The sequence below is a fragment of the Thamnophis sirtalis genome, unplaced genomic scaffold, assembly GCF_051295495.1.
Source record: "Thamnophis sirtalis isolate CommonGarterSnake01/CBP01778 unplaced genomic scaffold, rThaSir2_p1.2 scaffold_9, whole genome shotgun sequence".
Lineage (NCBI taxonomy): Eukaryota > Metazoa > Chordata > Lepidosauria > Squamata > Natricidae > Thamnophis > Thamnophis sirtalis.
In genome coordinates this window covers 7711195-7733622 of record NW_028261389.1, presented here as the reverse complement: position 1 = coordinate 7733622, position 22428 = coordinate 7711195, and the positions used below count along the sequence as shown (strand labels likewise).

Here is a 22428-nt window from a genome sequence, read left to right as displayed (position 1 = left end):
AGTGGGATTAGGTGGGGTTAAAATTACTGCTAAATTATTTCACTTGATATAAAGAAGCCAAAAGGAAACAAGAAATAGGGGAAAAAAACTAGGTCAAGGCGATAGCTCTATGCGTCCAGGCAAATCTTCAGCAAATGCACATTCAGAAACTTTAAATTTACAGAGCTTGGAAATAAGCAAGGACTGAATGAATTGAATATTTGTTACTGGTGCAGAACGTGTCTGGCAGCACCTCACTAACACGAGGCTTGGACACTAAGTGGAACTTTGAAAGGAGATTCCTTAGGTGGCGTTTTTAAACCTTGGCAACTTTTAAGATGCTTGGACTTCAACTCCCAGAATCCCCCAGCTTCCTGTCATGTTTGGCTTTCATGTTTGTTAGATAAGGGAGGACATACCTCATCCAGTGGTGGGATTCACATTTTTTTACTACTGGTTCTGTGGGCATAGCATGGCTTGGTGGGTGTGGCAAGGGAAAGGTATTGTAAAATCCCCATTCCATCCCCACTCCAGGGCAAGGATACTGCAAAATCCCCATTTCCTCTCGATCAGCTGGGACTTGGGAGGCAGAGAATAGATGGGGCGGGGCCAGCCAGAGGTGGTATTTGCCGATTCTCTGAACTACTCAACATTCCGCTACCGGTCAGAACCTGCTGAATACCACCTCTGACCCAGTGATGGGTTCCAGATCCTGTCGCAACCGGTATGCTGCAATGGGGCCGGGTGTCCACTACGTACATGCGCACTGCACATGCATGCGCACTACCATTCTGCAATGCTCCAGCTGCTCAGCGGAGCGTCGTGCAGGCAGCGTACACTGCATGCGAGTGCGCAAATGCCCCGGTCGGCTCAAATAGAGGTAAGGAGAGCGGGCAGGCGGGTGGGCCCTCTGCAGCACTGTACTGGAATGGTCCCTGCGGCTCCCAGCTGGCACCAGTACGCCCGTAGCGGGGCGTACCAGCCAGAACCCACCACTGCTCTGACCTCACCTCTTCACTCCTGCCTTGTCCGTGGATAGCACGGTAAACAAAAGGAAATCAACTGGGCTATCGTGGGATCTTTCATTTAAAACCAGGGCCTTTTCAAAGAACAATCAGATGTTTTCATTCATCAGAACAAGGACCATTAAATGGTCAGCCATGATGTGAGATTCTCGGTGCCATCCGATCCAAAAGGATTACAGGATCATTGATGTACGATTGAGCGCATTTGGGAGTTTTGCTCACCAGTGTACAGGTGACCACAATTGAAACCGTAAAATTCCATTGTTGAGTGAAACATTTGTTAAGTGAGTTTTCCACCGTTTTACGATCTTTCTTGCCACGGTTGTTAAGTGAATCACGGCGATTGTTCAGTGACACGGTGAAGATTAAGTGAATCTGGCTCCCCCCTCCCTGACTTTGCTTGTCAGAAGGTCGCAAAAGGGGATCACATGACCCCGGGACCCTGCAACCGTCATAAATATGAGCCCATCGCTAAGCGTCTGGATTTTGATCGCGTGTCCGTGGGGATGCTGCAATGGTCGTTAAGTGTGAAGAACAACCACAAGTCCCTTTCTTCAGTGCCATTGTAACTTTGAACGGTCGCTAAACGAACGGATTTAAGTCGAGGACTGGGCTTTGTTCCTCAGGATCGGGAGTTTCTTGGATTGAGAGTTTCAGTTAAGACTTACTGTCCCCAGAGCCTCTTTGCCTGTTGTTCTCTGTTGCCCGTTGCTAAGAAAACATACTGACTGTTTCCCGTGCTTCGATCTCATTTCGAGAAGGCCAATATGAGACTCAAGAGACACAGTGAGCTGCTAATATGCCGGAGACAACGTTCCACAATTTCTCGCAAGAAAATGTGAGCAACCTCTGGCCTCCAGATGTCAAACCTGGGTTGCTGCCCATGATGTTGGCATCTTAACAACCTTTGGAGGACGAAACTGCTGCCCTGGATTAGAAAACACGTTCCAGGCCATGTGCTGTGGCTCTTCAATCAATAAGTTAAAGAGGAAGGTCAGGAGCTTGACCGCAAGGGGTAGGTGTCAGATTTAAAAAAAATCCAACGAAAACAGAAGTCTAGTAGCTGGACCTTCGCATGATAAACAGGTAAAGGTTCCCCTTGCACATATGTGCTAGTCGTTCCCGACTCTAGGGGGCGGTGCTCATCTCCGTTTCAAAGCCGAAGAGCCAGTGCTGTCCGAAGACGTCTCCGTGGTCATGTGGCCAGCATGACTAAACTCCAAAGGCGCGTGGAACGCTGTTCCCTTCCCACCAAAGGTGGTTCCTATTTTTCTACTTGCATTTCTTAGATGCTTTCGAACTGCTAGGTTGGCAGAAGCTTGGGATAAGTAACGGGAGCTCACTCCGTTATGCGGCGCTAGGGATCCGAACCGCCGAACTGCCGACCTTTCTGATCGACAAGCTCAGCATCTTAGCCGCTGAGCCATTTGCGTCCCTTTCCCCATGATAGATGGTTTCAAAAATTGTGGAAGAGTGAACCACCGGTTGCGTTTTGAGCAACTGTTACCGTGGATTATATGGCAACTCTTTGGCTCCTGTCATGGCTCCGGCAAAGATAGGGAAATATTGTTTGCGGTTAATGAGCACACAGAAATCGAAGAGAAACACAGAGCAATTGTTGCTCTGCAGACTTTAGAATGGAATAGAATGACCGTGTGGGAAGAAAAAAAAAGAGCCGAGGTGGCGCAGTGGTTAAATGCAGCACTGCAGGGTACTTCAGCTGACTGCAGTTCTGCAGTTCGGCTGTTCAAATCTCACCGGCTCAGGGTTGACTCAGCCTTCCATCCTTCCGAGGTGGGTAAAATGAGGACCCGGATTGCTGTTGGGGGCAATATGCTGACTCTGTAAACCGCTTAGAGAGGGCTGAAAGCCCTATGAAGCGGTATATAAGTCTGCTAGACTTTGGACTAGAAGACCTTGGAGGTCTTCTAGTCCAACCCCCTGCTCAAGCAGGAAACCCTATGCCATTTCAGACAAACGGTTGTTCAATCTCTTCTTAAAAAAACTTCCAGTGTTGTTGGACCATTCACAACTTTTGGAGGCAAATTGTGTTCCACCAATCAGTTGTTCCAATTGTCTCCCTTAGTTCTAAGTTGCTTCTCTCCTTGATTAGTTACAGCCTTCTACTTCTGTTCATGTGCAATTCCTATTTTTGGAATGAAGGGGGCTCTTTCCATTACAATTTATAGGAAAGGAGAAGGGGCTGAAAGTAAACATTCTTCAGGACCCTTTCCCGTTAATTTACCTACCCCGAAATATTAGTAAACACGTTTTCACAAGAATATATACTGCGGCAGACTACACACGTAGTCCTGAAATTTATGTTGCTAAGGGAAAAATTCATTAAGTGAGTTTTGCCCCACTGTACAACTTTTTTTGCCTCATTGGTTAAGTGAAGCATTGCAGTTGTTAAAAAAAGTAATACTTTTGTTGTTGTTAAGTGGATCTGGCTTGCCCATTGCCCATTGACTTTGCCTGTCAGAAGGTCACAAAAGGGGATTATATGACACACACACACACACACACACACACACACACACACACACACACACGGGACACTGCAATCGTCATAAATATGAGTCAGTTGTCAAGCGTCCAAATGTGCATAAATCACACGACCATGGGAATGCTGTAATGGTCATCAGTCAAATAGAAAAAATAGAATAGAATAGAATATAGAATAGAACAGAAAATAGAAAAGAATAGAATATAGAAATAATAGAATATAGAAATAATAGAAAATAGAAAAAGAATAGAACAGAATAGAATAGAATATAGTATAATAGAAAATAAAATGGAATAGAAAATAGAAAAAAATAGAATAGAACAGAATATAGAAAATAATAGAAAATAGAAAAAAATAGGATAGAATATAATATAGAAAATAATAGAAAATAGAAAAAAATAGAATAGAATATAGAATAGAAAATAGAAAAAAATAGAATAGAATAGAAAATAGAATAGAACAGAAAATAAAATAGAACAGAAAATAAAATAGAATAGAATATATGGTATAATAGAAAACAGAAGAGAATAGAAAATAGAAAAAAATAGAATAGAATACAGAAAATAATAGAAAATAGAAAAATATAATGTAATATAATAGAAAGAATAGAATATAGAAAATAATAGAAAATATAAAAAATAGAATAGAATAGAATATAGAATATTAGAAAATAGAATAGAATATAGAAAATAATAGAAAATATAAAAAATAGAATAGAATAGAATAGAATAGAATATAGAATATAATAGAAAATAGAAGAGAATATAGAAGATAATAGAAAATAGAATATAAAGTATAATAGAAAATAGAATAGAATAGAATGGAGTGGAATAGAATAGAAAAGAATTATTTATTGGCCCGGTGTGATTGGACACACAAGGAATTTGTCTTTGGTGCAGATGCTCTCAGTGTACATAAGGAGAATAAATATGTTATTGTGTTAAACAACAAAGAGTTTCTTGTGTAATTCAACTCCCAACTCAACTCTAACCTGTACTTCAAAGGCAAATAATTTGCCTAAACAGAACAAGCCTTATGATAAATTAAAAGTGTATGTATGCAGAAGGTGGTGGGGTGGTGGGCAGGAAAAGTCAAGGAATAATCTACAATTCAGCTTCCTTTCCTTTCCTTAAATTTCAGGCCTGTTTACATGTAAAGCTGTTAACCCTTCATTTTGCTTTCCTTCCCCACCCTGTGGAAGAAAAAACCCCAAGGGTTTTGTCCTTAATTTTCCAAAACCGCTGTCAGTGACAGATTCCCTCTTGGCCTGCTCAAGTTCCACTAGTAAACTGATAAATATGGCAAATTAACTAAAATGATTTCACAGTTTTTTAGCTGGAAGCTGATTTCATAGTAAATTAAACATCCAAAGAACTGACTCAGAGCTAAAAAAAAAATTATATTTGGATCTGCTCGCTTGGTTTACAAAGACAGCTGAAGGATCAATTGAAAACAGTTGGTAGTATTTGTGACTGCAAATAAATCTTCTTGAGTCAACAAAAATGTTGACTTTGTTTTCAGTGAAGGAAAACAACCAACCACTACTTAAATCTGACATAATGTCTTAAATTTTTCAAAGGTGAAGAGGGGGACACCCTGATTTTAAACTTCACATTCCTGCATCTGCAGAACACAGCAGTTAATCTCAAAGGCATCATTACAAGGATTTCTTTCACCCTCCTATTAATCTGGCATTTAAAACCATGATTTCTAAAACTTGGGCCATTAATTCTTGTTGGCCAACCGGTTCCCCTTGATCTGAATCCTAGTCAGATTCACTGACTAAGACGTAGCCTAAGTAATCAGGGAAAGAAAATTGAACCCTGCCAAGCTTAGAATATAATGGATAGGCTGCGAGATCAGTCCTCAAGCCTTTTTTTAAACCTAAGTTGGAACATTTAGAAGAGCCGAGGTGGCGCGGTGGTTAAATGCAGCACTGCAGGCTACTTCAGCTGACTGCTAGATCAGCAGTTCAGCGGTTCAAATCTCACCGGCTCAGGGTTGACTCAGCCTTCCATCCTTCCGAGGTGGGTAAAATGAGGACCCGGATTGTTGTTGGGGGCAATATGCTGACTCTGTAAACCGCTTAGAGAGGGCTGAAAGTCCTATGAAGCGGTATATAAGTCTAACTGCTATTGCTATTGCTATTTATGGAGATAAAATTGGTTTTGCAGGTCTAATAATTAATTTGTCCAATGTGGTCTACTAATTAACTTGGTGGAAGTCACTGTTGTGATCCACCAGCGGAGCTGGCAGCAGATTCGGACAGTGAGGAGGTTGGGGAGGAATATGGGCCAGTCCTTTTCGCCCTCCCCGGGCTTCAAGAAAGCCTCTGGAGGCTGGAGAGGGCAAAAAATGGCCCAACCGGAACTTCGGGAACGATCTGTTTCCATCTTCTGGAGGGTCTCTGGGGGTATTTTCTCCCTCCCCAGCTTCAGGAAAGCCTCCGGAGCCTGGGGAGGGGTCGCATGCACATGCGCAGGGAGCATTGAGTGGACATGCGGGGTGGGGTGGGGTTGCAGTAGCGCGCACACAAACAATTTTGGCACGCTGTAAGAAAAAGTTTCACCATCACTACTATAGGGATTAAAGAGTTTGGCAAAGAATCTTTAAGAGAAGAGTAGGCACAGTTAGGGGGCAGAGTTAAATGAGTCACTAGCCTGGAATCGTTACGTTCCCAAAAATGTTTAAGTCAAATCTCTCTTGAATTCCTTTTATCCTTATCTGGTGCCAATTTAGTATTCAACTTTAGTTGACTGTTTTCCGGTGTACAGGCACGACCAATAAATCTTTTCAACTGCAGTGTATTATTCTCACTCCTTGCGCCTAACAAAACCACCCATTTCTAATAACTGGCTATTTTGGGGCTGGCAAAGCTCTTTTATGACTGATTTTATGAGAGCATCTGCAACACTTTATAGTGGTATCAAATAACAGCTACACTGTCTGGTCTCTTGTAAACAACTCAAGAGAAAACTCATGACTCATAGAAAAAAGGAAATGAAGAAAGGGCAGCGTGGCAGTTGGTCTCTTGACTTTGCAGAAACTTGGAAGGAAAGGTTGGAAATTTTAAAAGGACAAAGTGCTGAATCGGTAGCACTAATTAAATGCCATATGTTAGCATCAATACATGGCAGGGGAAGTTGTTAATTAATTCAGGCAACATTGCATCCAGGTAGACTATGGCAGATTGCAAGAGTGCAAAAAAAAGAGAGGAGGGTGGAAGGGAGAGAAAGAGGAGGAGAGATAGTAGGAAAGGAAGAGGAAGAGTGGAGGAGAGGTAAGGGAAGAAGAAAGAGGTAAGGAGAGGAAGGGAGAGAAAGAGGTAAGGAGAGGTGGGTGGAAGGGAGAGAAAGAGAAGGAGAGAGGGCAGAAATGGGAAGAGAGAGGGTAGGGGTAGGGGAGAGGTAAGGGAAGAAAGAAGGGGAAGGAGAGGAGGAAGGAAGGAAGTAGAGAAGGAAGGGAGGGAGAAAAGAAAGGGAGAATAAGGTGGTGTAACAACAGGCACTAGGGATGGTAAACAAAGCAACCCAAACTGTATATTATAACCTTTTAAATGGAATAACAAAAGTATAAGAATGGCAAAGAAAAAGAATAACTATGTGAATGTATACCTATAATTGTATGTAAGAGAATAAATGACAGTAAGAATATAAAGCACAATATAGATAAACAATATTTTGTTATAAATAGCTAAGTGTAAATAAATATAGAATTGTACATAAAAATGGATAACGAATAAGGAGACCATGAATGCAAGATAGAAATGTATAGAAGGGAAAACACTAACTGTAAAGAAACCGATACAGAACTGCTGTATGATATATGATGGAACTTCTTGTTCCTATGTTGTTTTAAGCCATGTGTTTGTTTTTGTTGATGTGTTGATGTGTTTAAAATAATTTTTTTTAAAAAAAAGAGTGCAAAAAAAGGGGCAGGAAATGTCTATGTAAAATAGAATTAAGGATCTCTTCCTTTCTCGTCCAACTCCTGTTGCTGGCTTGCTTTTTTTCATCTGTGAAACATATATTTTAAAATAAACAACACCTTCATTATGTGAAAGCTCTTAACTCTTCCATTTTTTTTTACATCACAGGTATCTGACTTCCATCCTTTAATTTTCAGAGAGATTTAAATACCTAATTGCTTGAGCACACGATCAAGCAAAGGCAGCTAAATTAATTTTTTATTTCACTTGAATTGTACATGGCTTGCAGTCTGTGCCAATGCCCCAGAGAAATCAGCAAAGGGAATCATTCAAACATAATAAATTTTCAAAAGGTGTGAACAATAAGGTGTTTAAACAGCCAATGGATCCCCCTTGTAGAAATCATTGTGTAGAATTATGCATAATCTATACTAAATCTGGATTGTTAGAATGACATATAAATAAATGGATGGATTTCCAATTCAATATTTTATCTTTTCCTAGGGTATCAGCCAGAGGTGGGTTCCTACCAGTTCGCACCTATTCAGTAGAACCAGTTCATCAAATCTACCGAACCGGTTAGAAGAGGTTCTACCAGTGGACCCGGAAAGCAGGCCACACCTACAGAAGAGGTTCCAAACTTTTTTGAAACCCACCACTGGTCCTTGGATGTGATTATTCTACACTATCATGCTCCTATTTATAAAACTCAGTGCCTCTGTGAAAGGTAAGGATGACTACTGCGTTTGTGGTGCAATCAGAACATTGCGTGTGTTGAAGTTGTTTTAACGCAAACCAAAGATGCCTTTTAAAAAACAAGTTTACATCATATTCTTATGCATGCCAGTGCTGTGTGAGAGGTAATTTAAGGTGGTTCTGACAAGTGTCGTCGGCATCTTCATATCTGGTCACATGGGCGGCAAGCCACTCCCATCAGGTCACATGGGCGGCAAGCCACACCCACAAAGGAGGCCACACCCACAGAGTAGGTTCAAACAATTTTTGAAACCCACCATTGGTATTAGCTGACCTGTTGATGGTTTACAAAAATGCGGGCTGAAAGATGAGAAACTTGAGCTGGTATTTTGGAACAGAAGAAAACCTGGTGTTTTTTTTTTGTTCATCTGCACAATTTCTTCAAGGAAAAGCAAAAAATAAACGCAAAGGCCACTTTTAAACGTTATTTAAACCATAGGGAAAGCTTACAAGTATTCTCTACAGGATCCCCTCTTAAAGTTCTCCCTTGTGGGCTAAATAGCAATGAGCCCAAAATTTATGTTGATAAGCAAAACTGTTGTCAAATAAGTTTTGCCCCATTTTATTATCTTTTTGCAACAGTTGTTAAATGAACCACTGGGATGTGATAACACACACTTATTCAGTGAATCAGACTTCCCCATTGACTTTGCTTGTCAGAAAATTGAAAAGGTGATCACATGACCTCCAGAAACTGTAACCCTTATAAATATGTGTTGGAAACATGTGTATAGTTAAGGCTATGGTTTTCCCAGTTGCAATGGATGGCTGTGAAAGTTGGACCATAAGGAAGGTTGAGCGCCAAAGAATTGAGGCCTTTGAACTCTGGTGCTGGGAGAAGACTCCTGCGAGTCCCTTGGACTGCAAGGTGATCCAACCGGTCAGTCCTAGAGGAGATCAACCCTGACTGCTCTTTAGAAGGCCAGATCCTGAAGAGGAAACTCAAATACTTTGGCCACCTAAGGAGAAGGAAGGACTCCCTGGAGAAGAGCCTAATGCTGGGAACGATTGAGGGCAGAAGAAGAAGAGGATGACAGAGAATGAGGTGGCTGGATGGAGTCACTGAAGCAGTCAGCGTGAGCTTAAATGGACTCCAGAGGATGGTAGAGGACAGGAAGGCCTGGAGGAACATTGTCCATGGGGTCGCAATGGGTCAGAAACGACTTCACAACTAACACCATGGAAATGTCTAAATTTTGATCATATGACTGCAGGAATGCTGCAATGGTCATAAATGTGAAAAACTTTTTTTAAAGGGTTGGGGTAACTTCAAACAGTCACTAAATGAACAATTGAAAGTTGACTCACATCAGTTCATTTAGTAACTGAAGTTACAACGGCATTGAAAAATGTGACTTATGACCATTTCGCACAGTTACAACCTCTGCAACGTGTCCATAATCACGTGATCAAAATTCAGGTGCTTGGCAGTTGGATCATATTTATGACCGTTGCTGTGGCCCAAGATCATGTGATCCCCTTTTGCGACCTTCTGACAAGCAAAGTCAATGGGGAAGCCAGATTAACTTAACAACCGGGTTTCCAACTTATCCACTGCAGTGACTCACTTAACAACGGCGGCAAGAAAGATCCCAAAAGGGGGCAAGACTCACTTAACAAATGTTTCACTTAACAACAAAAACTTTGGGCTCAGCTGTGGTCGTAAGTGGAGGACTACCGGTGTAGCGTAACAAGATCTTGCAACCCAAATGGTATGGTTGCAAGGGTTATTCTTAAACCCGTAAGATCTCTTCAGCTTGCAAGATATGCATCTTGATCGATTGTGGTTTCCTCCATTCAAGAATACCTCTGGTTTGACAAGGCTTTCAATTGTGTGAAGGGGTGTCAATCATCGCTGGCATCCTGCCATTAACAGGGGAAAGGAGGGGGAAGAATACATGGGCAACAAAGCTGTATATCTTTATGATGGGAAACTGGGAGGTGGGATTGACAGTTGAGGAAGAGCAGAGCACTTTGGAAGCAGGTATCGTCAAGGCCACGTACCCTGAGAATGGAATTTCACCAGCCTGAACACCTCAGCATTTCCCAAAACATGTTGGCTACACAGAGACAGGCTGGGCAACTAGTGGGTTATGCACGGCGACTTCAGATTCCGCCGGACTCTACTGCAATCAGCATCTCTTAGTAAAAGTACCTTTCTTCATTGAGGTGGAGATAGTATCCAGAAATGGGTTGACTTTGTCTGCTCACTGATTGAACTGAGTCTGTCAGAGCTGTTAGAACACGCCCTTGTTGCTAGGGGTCCCCAGCTTTCGACTCTGTATTTCTGATCATTGACCATAGTTAGATGGCTAAGGGCCTGTATCGCAAAGGGATACTATCTGCAGGCTATACCATTAGTAGTGAGAATCACCGCTCACTCTACCAGGAGTGCAGCCATTACCGCGGTGTGGACAATGCAGGCTTCCTTAGAAGAGATCTGTCGAGCAGCTATGTGGTCCTCTCTGTCCCCATTCGTAAAGAACTATAAAATGGACACCTTTGTCTCGGCTGAAGCAGTGTTTGGTTGATGGGTGCTGCAGACTGTTCACAGGGGAGGGGGAACCTTGGACCAGGCTGCTGTGGCCCACCTGTAAGGGCCACCTTCATGGTATTGGACCTGGGTACTTGAGAGACCGCCTGCTGCCAATTACCTCCCAAAGACGCATTAGATCACACAGATTAGGCCTCCTCCGGGTTCCGTCTACCCGGGGGAGGGCCTTCTCTGTGGCGGCTCTGGCCCTTTGGAACGAGCTCCCTGCAGAGATTCGGACCCTCACCTCTCTCCAGGCCTTCCGAAAAGCCGTTAAAACCTGGCTGTGTCGGCAGGCCTGGGGTCGATGAGTTCCCTTCCCCTCTCGAAGCGTGTGGCTGTTGGTTGTTTTAAATGCCCTGTACTTTTGTTGTAGTTTTTGTGTTTCCCTTCCCCTCCTTGGGTTTGTGCGCCGCCCTGAGTCCCGCTGGGAATAGGGCAGCATATAAATAAAATGAACCTCGAACCTTGAACCTTGACAAGCCAGCTTTGGCATGTCCCATTCCTGGATGCTATCTCCACCTCAATGGAGAAAGGGTGTTGGTCTCACCTGATATGCCTCTTCTCATAAGGAGATAGCATCCAGTCCCACCCTGGAAGAGGCTGGTCCTTGATCCCATCTAGCAAGGCTTTACCACAAGACACATCGAGTCTGTCGCTTCAACTTCGCTGAAAGCTGGGGATCCCTAGCAACAAGGGTGTGTTCCAACAGCTCTGACAGACTCAGTCCAATCAGAGAGCAGACGAAGTCAACCCATTCCTGGATGCTATCACCACCTTATGAGAGGAGGCATATCAGGTAAGGCCAATGCCCCTTTCGCCTTCCATCAAATGTAGTCGAGGATTTTATTTTCCTAGGAGATCAGACTGGGGCTGGTTTGACAGTTTTTGCCCAAGCCTGCTTGGTTGTGGTGTTTTCTGGGGTCATTTATGCACCCTTTTTCGAATGTAAAAAAGCCAAAGTGTGTTTGTGTTCTTTTCAAAGCTGTGCAGAATCCGTGGAGAACCGAGACATCAAGATGCATGGTAATGATGACCTCGGCTCCCCAAAAGAGGTTAAAAAAAAAAACAACCTCAAAAAAGAAGAAAGGACAAAAATGAAACCTGCCTATCTCTGCAGAGAGAGAGAGAGAGAAAGAGAGAGAGAGAGAGAGAGAAAGAGAGAGAGAGAGAGAGAGAAAGAGAGAAAGAGAGAGAGAGAGAAAGAGAGAGAAAGAGAGAGAGAGAGAGAAAGAGAGAGAAAGAGAGAGAGAGAGAGAGGGGGGGGGGAGGGAGGGAGGGAGGGAGAAAGAGGGCCCTGTCATCATTTACATTTGCAGGTATTTAAATCTCCAGGTGTGCGGCTTCTGCCCTGATTAATAATCAATGAGGAACAAAGACACATCCTGGAAAAAAGCCACGGCAAGCAATTCTTCCGTGTGGGAATAGATAAGTTCTCACGCTTGAAGGAACATGAGAGATTTCTTTTGACTTTCTCTCTTCTCTTTTCTCTTAGCAAAACTGTCAGAATCAAGGCCCCCTCGTACAGATAGTCCTCGACTTACGACTACTGCTGAGTGAGACAGTGGTTAAGTGAGTTTTGCCCAGGGATGGGCTTCAAAACGTTTAGCAAGAGGTTCTCTGCCCGGGTGCTGGATGGCTATGGCCATGATGGGCGTGGCCTAGTTGACCTCCTGCACCACAGCGGGGAGGGGGGGAGTTTTTGCCTTCCCCAGGCTCCAGAGGCTTTCCTCAAGCCTCTGAGAGGGCGAAAATGGCCTCCCCAGGCTCCGGAGGCCCTCTGGAGGCTGGAAATGGGCCCATTTCTGGCCTTCCCAAACTTTCAGTATGCCCGTTTTTCACCCTCCCTGAGCCTCCGTATACATCCTGCACTTATCTGCATCCAAAATGGGCTGCGTGGGGACTCCTGGGAGGGGTGGGGTGGGCGGGGCCAGCCAGGAGTGGGATTTGGGAGTTCTCCGAACTGCACAGAATCTTAGCTAGAGGTTCTCCCGAACCCCTGCAAACCCCCAGCAGCCCAGCCCTGGTTTTGCCTCATTTGACAATCGTTCTAGCCCCTGTTGTTAAGTGAAGCACTGCAGTTATTAAAATAGTAACGTGGTTGTTAAGCAAATTGGACTTCCCCATTGACTTTGCCGGTCGGAAGGTCGCAAAAGGGGATCCCATGACTCCGGGGCAGGGCAACCGTCATAAATACAGGTAGTCCTCGACTTACAGCAGGTCATTTAGTGACTGTTCAAAGTTACTTTAAAGTTTAGTTCAACAGCACTAAAAAAGCGATTTATGACCCCCTGTTCTATTTTTCATACAGATTGCAGTATCCCCATGATTCATGGGATCAAAGTTCGGATGCTTGGCAACGGATTCATATTTATGACCGTTGTACTGTCCTGGGGTGATGCGATCCCCTTTTGCGACTTTCTGACAAGCAAAATCTGCGGGGAAGTCAGATTCACTTAACAATCGAGTTACTAATTGAACAACTGCAGTGGTTCACTTAACAACTGGGCCAAGAAAGGTTGTAAAATGGGGTAAAACTCTCTTAAGAAAGGTTTCAGCAAGCAACACAAATGTTGGGACTCAGTTGCCTGTATAAACCATTTGCCAAGTGTCTGGATTTTAACCACGTTATCATGGAGAGATGCAATGGTATGAAATGTGTTGTGGCCCAGCAGGAGCCATTGGAGCTGCCGATGGGCTCCGATAGCGAGGGACCCTATGAGTCGGCTCTGGAAGATGTGGAGGACCCTGGGCAGGGTTCAGACTCCGAGCAGGGACCAGAAAGGCTGGTTGGCCACCAGGAGGCGCCTGAGGCACGGAGCAGTGGTGAAGATCAAAGGGAGTTTGTCCCTGACCTCAGGCACTGGAGCAGTGGTGAAGAGCAAAGGGAGTTTGTCCCTGACGCCAGGCAGAGAAGGGCAGAGAAACAAAGGCAGCAATTACGGAGACAGACTCATAGGAGATAATCAGGCCCAGGTGGTTGTAGTTTGGCTCCTCCCAAGAGAATATATAAGAAGAGACTTTGGGAGGAGATCTTTTGCAGGATACAACCGTTTATACCAAGCTGGAGAAGCTCTTGTGTGTATTGTATCTCTTATCTGTGGGAGTCTGGGTTGCTGCCAACGTCTTGTCTATGAGTAATTACTGTAAATAAAGTGTGGCTAACAGTAAGCTTGTGTCGGCGTTACTCACCGAACGGAGGAGGGTCAGAACAGAATAGTATATGAAAAAAGACCCCAAGTCACTGTTTTCAGTGCCGTTGTAACTTCAAACAGTCACTAAATGAACAGATGTAAGTCAAGGATATTGGCCTTCTGGAAAACAGCATTTTCAGAGGCTGCTTAGGAGCTGGGGTGTTTTCATTCATCTGCAAGCTTTTTGTTTGACTATTGTGTTCGGCTTATTATCGTCCTCCTTCTAAGTATCTTCAATGAGGGTAGAAAACGGATTAAGGGATAAATATTTAGGTAAGAAATTCTTTCGCCACCTACCGTTGGATTTTTCGCTATCTGCAGGTTTCATCTGAATGGGATGATGCATCTAAAAACAACAGACAACAAAGAGGGAAAGAGAAAGCAAAGTGGGTTGGAATCACCTCCAATCAAGCACATTTCCAAGTTCTCTACCCACCCACCCCAAAGTTTCTACAGGCACCTGTAAGTTGCCATTGTGTGGAATGCGTGGCACGCCAAAACCGCGGTCCACTAAAGCGCGCCCGATTAAAGCGCGTACCTGACATCATCAGCAGCGCGACAAATACGACCGCGGAGATTTTAAAAAGCGATTTTAAAGCAAGCCGATTCACGTAAAGGTAAGGGTTAGGTTTAGGGTTAGGGTTAGGTTTAGGGTTACGTTAAGCGTTAGGGTTAGGTTTAGGGTTAGGTTAAGGGTTAGCGTTAGGTTTAGCGTTAGGTTAAGGGTTAGGTTTAGGGTTAGGTTTAGGGTTAGGTTTGGGGGGGTTAGGGTAAGGTTTTCGCGTTAATTTTAAGTTTACCGCTCACAGCGTGATGTTTTCGTCGCGCTGTGATGATGTCAGGTACGCGCTTTTGTCGAGCGCGCTTTAGTCTACCACGGTTTTGTGGTGGAACCGTGGAATGATAAGGAAGAGTTTAAAAGTTGCAGTTGTGGTGCAGAAGGCATGGCAAGATGGCCCTGGATCGAACCCAATGTCTCTCCACTTGAAGATGCGTGGACTCCCAGAATTCTGGGAGTTGAAGTCCACACATCTGGACCTTGCCAAAGCTGAGAAACACAGTAGTAACCTATCATCATTTCCTAAATACATTGCGTAGACATGTTCCAAAAATGTCCCTTTCAACCTCTCTAATTTCTTACAAAACGATTGCCTATCACTATAAGGTAAAATTGCTTTGGGTAGACAGGGAGATCCAATTTATTTTACAGTGTTTGCAGCCAGCTCAAATGTTAAAGGTAAAGGTTCCCCTCACACATATGTGCTAGTCATTCCCGACTCTAGGGGGCAGTGCTCATCTTCGTTTCAAAGCCGAAGAGCCAGCACTGTCCGAAGACGTCTCCATGGTCATGTGGCCGGCATGACTAAACACCAAAGGGGCATGGAACGCTGTTACCTTCCCACCAAAGGTGGTTCCTATTTTTCTACTTGTATTTTTTATGTGCTTTCGAACTGCTAGGTTGGCAGAAGCTGGGACAAGTCACGGGAGCTCACTCCATTACGCGGTGCTAGGGATTTGAACCATTTAATGGCTGACCTTTCTGATTGACAAGTTAAGACTTAGCCACTGAGCCACATTGAGCTCAAATGTTATAACATGGGGAAAGTAGAACAGTAACAATAGGAATGAATCAACATTACAAAAAACAATTGTTAATATATCCACATCCAGAAGTCAATGAAACTGAGCTAGGGTTAATGGCCCAATTAAAATACAGTGATCTTGAAAGGTTTTCTGAAAACGGAGGGCGCTTTAAGGACCTCACTGTGGGGGCCACCACAGAGAAGGCCTGTCATCATGTCCATGTCTCCATCCTTTATATAAAGTCTCTTAACAGAGACTCTTAATTTCCCAAGAAAGCCCCACTGGATGAGCTGATTCAACTTTGCCAAAACTCTGTTATTAAATGGACCAGCAATCTTAAGAAACAACATGTTCTAAAACTATACTGTTTGCTTTTTGTTTTTTTTTTAAAGAAAAGGGGATATGTCACAGTTTGATTTTATGGCTCATTTGCTTCTGAATCATGCGCATACATGGACATTATTATTGGAATATAACAGAACTGCCAAGCGGCAAAATACTGCAGTTGCCAAAGAAATCAAAATGATAGCCAGAAACACGCGGCTTAAGTCCCATCCCCTTTTGGTATGTGTTACGTGGTTTTTTTTTTAAATGTAAGCCTTCAATCATGCTGTGGCGGCCACCATACTGACATCCTGGAATTAAGGAGAAACTTCCTAACAGTGAGGACAATTAACCAGTGGAACAGCTTGCCACCAGAAATCATGAGCGCTCCATCACTGGAGGGTTGTGTTTTTTTTGTAAAAGTTTTTTTCATTTTTTGTTACAAATTTTGAAACCTCTTTGCAAACAAGGTGTTCCCCCCTTTTCACATTCTCTCTTGTACATAATTAATTTTACATCACATTTTCGTTTCTCATTTCGGCCTCATGTTTTCTTCCCACATTTCCATCTTGAATTTAAATTTTTTCTTAACAAATAAGGTGGCGCAGTGGTTAAATGCAGCACTGCAGGCTACTTCAGCTGACTGCAGTTCAGCAGTTCGGCTGTTCAAATCTCACTGGCTCAGGGTTGACTCAGCCTTCCATCCTTCCGAGGTGGGTAAAATGAGGACCCGGATTGTTGTTGGGGGCAATATGCTGACTCTGTAAACCGCTTAGAGAGGGCTGAAAGCCCTATGAAGCGGTATATAAGTCTAACTGCTATTGCTATTGCTATAATCATTTTTTGCCCTTTCGGAAGAAAATTATACCAACGTTATCATTTCATTTTCCATTTGTTTTTTTTTAGTTTATATATACAGCATACATCATCAAGTTCTATTTTAATATAACAAGCATTTTACTTAATTGGTTATCCAGACTTAACAATGTTATCTTACTTAACTATATATCATAAACAGTATCAACATATTTCATTTTTTTTATCAATATATCTCTCTTTTACCTTCCTCCTTTCCTAACGTTCCTGGATGTTTTTAAGAAGAGACTGGACAGCTACTTATATGAAATAGTTTAGGTTCTCCTGTTTGAGCAGGGGGCTGGACTAGAAGACCTCCAAGGTCCCTTCCAGCTTCTATTCTATTCTATTCTATTCTATTCTATTCTATTCTATTCCATTCCATTCTTGACACACATACATCCAACAACTCTATTGTAACAATTGCATATTTGCAATCCTCACTGTTATTGTTACAAGTCAAGTAAATGCTGGGCTTATTGCCCCAAAGAAATGGGTTTATATTAGGAATGCAAATTAATGCAGAGTTGAGCAGGTTCTCCAATCATCTTGCACCTTATTCTTTCAACACTTGCTGGTTGATCTATCAGCTACTTTTCTTCGTATTTCTAGGATGAGTTCCAAATAAATCCCACACTTAAATGCATGATTTCATAAATTTGATGTTATCATCGCATCCCTTCAGATGGTCCATGTCATCAATTTTACCAAGGACTGTTCTCTATTTGAAAGATTGCCCGGTTCAGGTGTGGTTTTATGATAAACCACACTTGTTTTGTTCCTCTGATTTATTGGTAAACCACACAAGTATTCTTGCAAAACTCTTGTTAGTCAACTGGCAAAAAGAATAGATCCAATTTTAGATCCAATAGACCCAAACTCCATTTTTTACTGGCAGAGGCAGCACTGGCCGGTCCTTCGCTGTTTCCAGGGCGGCCCCACGGGCCATATCTAAGCACCCCACAGGCCAGATCTGGCCAGTGGTGGGATTCAACTGGTGTAACAATGGGTTGTCTGAGCGCACACTTTTTACATGCTCCGCATGTGCAGTGCATTGGAAAACAGCACAAAAACCTACCTTCTACTGCAGCCCCAGTGGGTAAAATAGCTGAGGCGTGGCAATCTGCTCTGCCCCCCTATCAGCTGGACTTCAAACAAAGGAAATATAAGTACCGTATTTTTCGGAGTATAAGATGCACCTTTTTCCCTCAAAAAAGAGGCTGAAAATCCTGGTGCATCTTATACACGGAATACAGTATTTTTTTGCCTCCCGAAACCCACTCCCTTCACCAAAATGGCCATGCAGAGCCTGTAGGAGGCTTCCAGAGTGCTCCTGGGGGTTGGGGAGGGCAGAAATGGGTGAAAAATGGTCCGTTTTTTACTCATTCCCCAGCCCCAAGCCACCAGGAGCACTCTGTAAGTCTCCTAAAGGCAATTCATGCCCTTTTTTTTGCCAAAAAACGGGCCTGTTTTCGTGAAAAAATGGACAATTTTTTGTTTGTCCCCCCCCACCACCCCAGAGCACTCTACAACCTATTAAAGGCTATTCATGCCCTTTTAAAAAAAATGGCCCTGTTTTCCACAAAAAAATGGGCAATTTTTGGGAGGTCTACAGAATACAAAAACTTTTTTAAAAAATTTGCCTCTTCAAAATCTTGGTGCATCTTATACTCCGGTGTCTCTTATACTCCCCAAAATACGGTAAGTATAGTACAGGGGCAGACGGGCGAGCCCACCTGATCGTCGGAGCCAACCGGTTCGCTCTCAGCTGATTGTCAGAGCTACCGGTTTGCCCGAACCCATCCGAACCGGCTGAATCCCACCCCTAGAACTGGCCCTCCGGCCTTGAGTTTGACACCCCTGGACTAGAGGTGGTGCAGTGGTTAAATGCAGCACTGCAAGCTACTTCAGCTGACTGCACTTCTGCAGTTCGGCTGTTCAAATCTCACCGGTTGACTCAGCCTTCCATCCTTCCGAGATGGGTAAAATGGGGACCCGGATTGTTGGGGGCAATAGGCTGACTCTGTAAACCGCTTAAGAGAGGGCTGGAAAGCCCTATGAAGCGGTATATAAGTCTAACTGCTATTGCTATTGCTATAGAAGACTTCCAAGGCCTCCTCCAACCCTGTTATTATGCATTCGGGAAACGAAACAGAGCAACCTATAATTGTGTTTCTCTTATCTGAAGCTTGATGCCTTCCAGATAGAGGGCTGTGAATTCCGTGACCCGTCAAAACCGCGTTCCACAAAAGCGCGGTCGACGAAATCGCGTATGTGACATCATCACAACGCGATGAAAAAGATAGAAAAATTGAAATAAAAATTAAATTACAGTAAGCCAATTCACATAAAGGTAAGTGTTAGGTTAAGGGTTAGGGTTAGGGTTAGGTTAAGGGTTAGGGTTAGGTTTAGAGTGTTAGCGTTACGTTTAGCGTTAGGTTAAGGGTTAGCGTTAGGTTTTTCATTAGGTTTTTCGTTAGGTTAAGGGTTAGGTTTAGAGTTAGGTTAAGGGTTAGGTTTAGGGTTAGGTTTAGGGTTAGGTTTGGGGGGGTTAGGGGAAGGTTTTAGCTTTATTTTTACATTTTTCGATCTTTTTCGTCGCGCTGTGATGACGTCACATACGCACTTTCGTCGACCGCGATTTTGTCGTCCGCGGTTTTGTGGTGGAACCGTGAATTCTGGGAAACATAGTCCCGAAGTACGAATGCAGTGTCTGCTTGAGGAAAGCTGATGTATAGATTGGGTAATACGGATTGAGTACATCTACACTGAAACACGAATAGAGCACATTATTCTTCCATCCTTGCCTTCAAGTAGCTTAGGAAATATATTGTTTCATTTCCATCTCCGCGCTCGAGCCCATTTTTAAAATTTATATGCAACACAATCTTGGAAGCTCTATAGAACTGCAACCATTTTTCTTTCCTTCTTTCTCTCTCCATTCCAGCTACTTCCCCCCCCCCCCCCCGCGTTTTCCCCTTCAGATGAATTAAAGCACAACAATGTTCTGAGGCCAAGTCATTTATCCATTAGCAAACACAAATATATTTCTAAGCCTTCCAAAATGACTGACCACATGCCAAGGCCACAATGGGGGAGATCCATTTCATACTTCAACTGGCAGCCCTTCCCATATTTACCTTGGCATTACGTTTCGAAACTCTGTGGGGACCATTGGAATTAAGTTTTATTCCTTTCGCTTAAAGAGTTTTGATCAGCTTCTCGACTTAAAAGCAATCCAAAGCAGCTTAAAAAGTAACGACACAATCAAAACAGTCCGATAAAAACCACTCGCTCAGAAAAAGTGCAAGATTTTGCACACAGAAAACGGCTTCCGTTCTCTACAGTCTTAATTGTGTTATTTGAATGAAATTCTCTCCAGCCTGAAGATTTAATCCTATACAAAAATAAAAAACTAAAAAGGGACGGGTGGAATCTGGGATGTATAAAGTCCTCAAAGGCATTGTTGCGTTTGCCAAATCTTCTTCCCATCTTCTTGCCAAATTCCATCCAGTCCCTTAGTGGTTGTTTCCAACATGAAATAAAATGCTAGAATGTAAAATGCTGCCGCCGAATGGACCAGGGTCTCGAAAATGGGCTATTTAAAACACACAAAAATGGATGAATCACACAAATCAGTTCCTGTAAAGATGCAGCTTTCTTTTTTCGCCTTTCTTTTGCTGCAGTGTGATATGACGCACCATTTCTTTATATTAAAAAGATGATATAAAGGAGCTTGTATCACAGCCAACACAGTTCTAGGCTGCATAAACAGAAAGACAGAATCAAGTTCACGTGAAGTGTTTATGAGACCTTGGCAAGGCCATACTTGGAATCCGGCATCCAGTTTTGGTCGCCACGATGTAGAAAAGATGTGGAGACTCTGGAAAGAGTGCAGAGAAGAGCAACGAAGATGATTAGGGGACGGGAGACTAAAACAGATGAAGAACGGTTGCTGGATTGGGTAGGTTTACTTTAATGAAAAGAAAAACTGGATGGAATTTGGCAAGAAGATGGGAAAAAGGGGTGACATGACAGCAGGGTTCCAATATTTGAGGGGCTGCCACAAAGAAGAGACTCAACCTATTCTCCAAAGTACCTGAAGGCAGGACAGGAAGCGATGGATGGAAATTAATCAAGGAGATGACCAAACTAGAGCTAAGGAGAAATTTCCTGACAGTTAGAACAATTAATCAATGGAACAACTTGCCTCCAGAAGATGTGAAAGCTCCAACACTGGAAGTTTTTAAGAAGAGATTGGACCACCATTTGTCTGAAATGGTATAGGATTTGGAATAGAAGACCTCCAAGGTCCCTTCCAACTCTGTTATTCTATTCTATTCTATTCTATTCTATTCTATTCTATTCTATTCTATTCTATTCTATTCTACTCTATTCTACTCTATTATTTATTATTCTCTTCTATTTCATTCCATTCTACTCTATTCCTTATTATTCTATTCTATTCTATTCTATTCCATTCCATTCCTTATTATTCTCTTCCATTCCATTCTATTCTACTCTATTCCTTATTATTCTATTCTATTCTATTCTATTCTATTCTATTCTATTCTATTCTATTCTATTCTATTCTATTCTATTCTATTCTATTCTTTATTATTCTCTTCTATTCCATTCCATTCTACTCTATTCCTTATTATTCTATTCTATTCCATTCCATTCCTTATTATTCTCTTCCATTCCATCCCATTCTACTCTATTCCTTATTATTCTATTCTATTCTATTCTATTCTATTCTACTCCATTCCTACTCCTATCCTATCCTATCCCATTATTTCACAGTACAAGCTCCTTTAACCTTTGCAATCAGAAGTTGAAAAGTTAACAGCCTTTAACAGGAGATTTACTCAGAACCTAGAGTAGGTATTACACAACCAATGGTTTGCACCTTATTTAACTCTAGGTGACTGTGAGAGATTGCCATGATCGTGCCAATACATATCCTAAGAGCTCTGTAGTAAAATATCTAAGAGTGCGAAACGGTCTGTGTCAAAGGGTGTCAAAAGACTCTTAAGAAAAATGTGCAATGAATAAGAAAATTAACAGGGCTGAACAATGGGGAATCAAACCAAGCATTTTATATTTTGCCATCTGGGATAATATAATTTTCTTTACTTTTTCTTGCCCATCCAAAATGATTAAGGGGGGGGGGAATATAAAACTGGCTTCAGATTTGATGCCACCAAGCCGAAATGTGTGGCTGAGATATCGTAGCTTATCAAAGGAACAGCTATTGTAGTTCTGTGCCATCAAGCACTTATCTCTGCAGCTAAGTGATTTTTTAATATGCAATGCAGCTAAACCTAGTCTCCCACCGACCCCTAACTGCTGGCTGTGTTGCAACACACAAACACCCCTTTCTTGCTTTTAGGAGGATATTGTGAGGGACACAGTGGCTCAGTGGCTAAGACACTGAGCTTGTTGATCAGAAAGGTCAGCAGTTCGGCGGTTCGAATCCCTAGCGCCAAATAACAGAGTGAGCTCTGTTAGTGATGAGTTCCCTCCCCTCTCAACTTGTATGGTTGTGTGACTCTTGCTTATTTTTACTATTTGTATTTTGTTTTTTATGTTCCCTTTTTCCCCTTTTGAATTGTTCGCCGCCCTGAGTCCTCCCGGAGAAGGGCGGCATATAAATAATAAAATTCAATTCAATTCAATTCAATTCAATAAGGAATCACATCCCACTCCTTCCATCCCATAGAACCTCATGATATGGACCTGCT

General features: G+C 42.8%; 1 protein-coding gene and 1 long non-coding RNA gene across 24 annotated transcripts in view; one reads left to right on the top strand and one right to left on the bottom strand.

Moving 5' to 3' along the window:
- CELF2 (CUGBP Elav-like family member 2) overlaps positions 1–22428 on the bottom strand; it is a 669316-nt gene that overhangs the window by 92651 nt on the left and 554237 nt on the right. For all 23 annotated transcript variants that reach the window (XM_087722719.1, XM_087722718.1, XM_087722722.1 and 20 more), the window contains one exon: positions 14219–14267. In XM_087722719.1, coding sequence (XP_087578845.1) covers positions 14219–14267 — 49 coding nt within the window. The remainder of the gene's footprint in view (positions 1–14218; positions 14268–22428) is intronic.
- On the top strand, positions 6521–11871 carry LOC148044030 (uncharacterized). Its single transcript, XR_015697676.1, has 3 exons — positions 6521–6685; positions 7943–8165; positions 11713–11871. It is a non-coding gene; the product is annotated as an uncharacterized LOC148044030 (long non-coding RNA).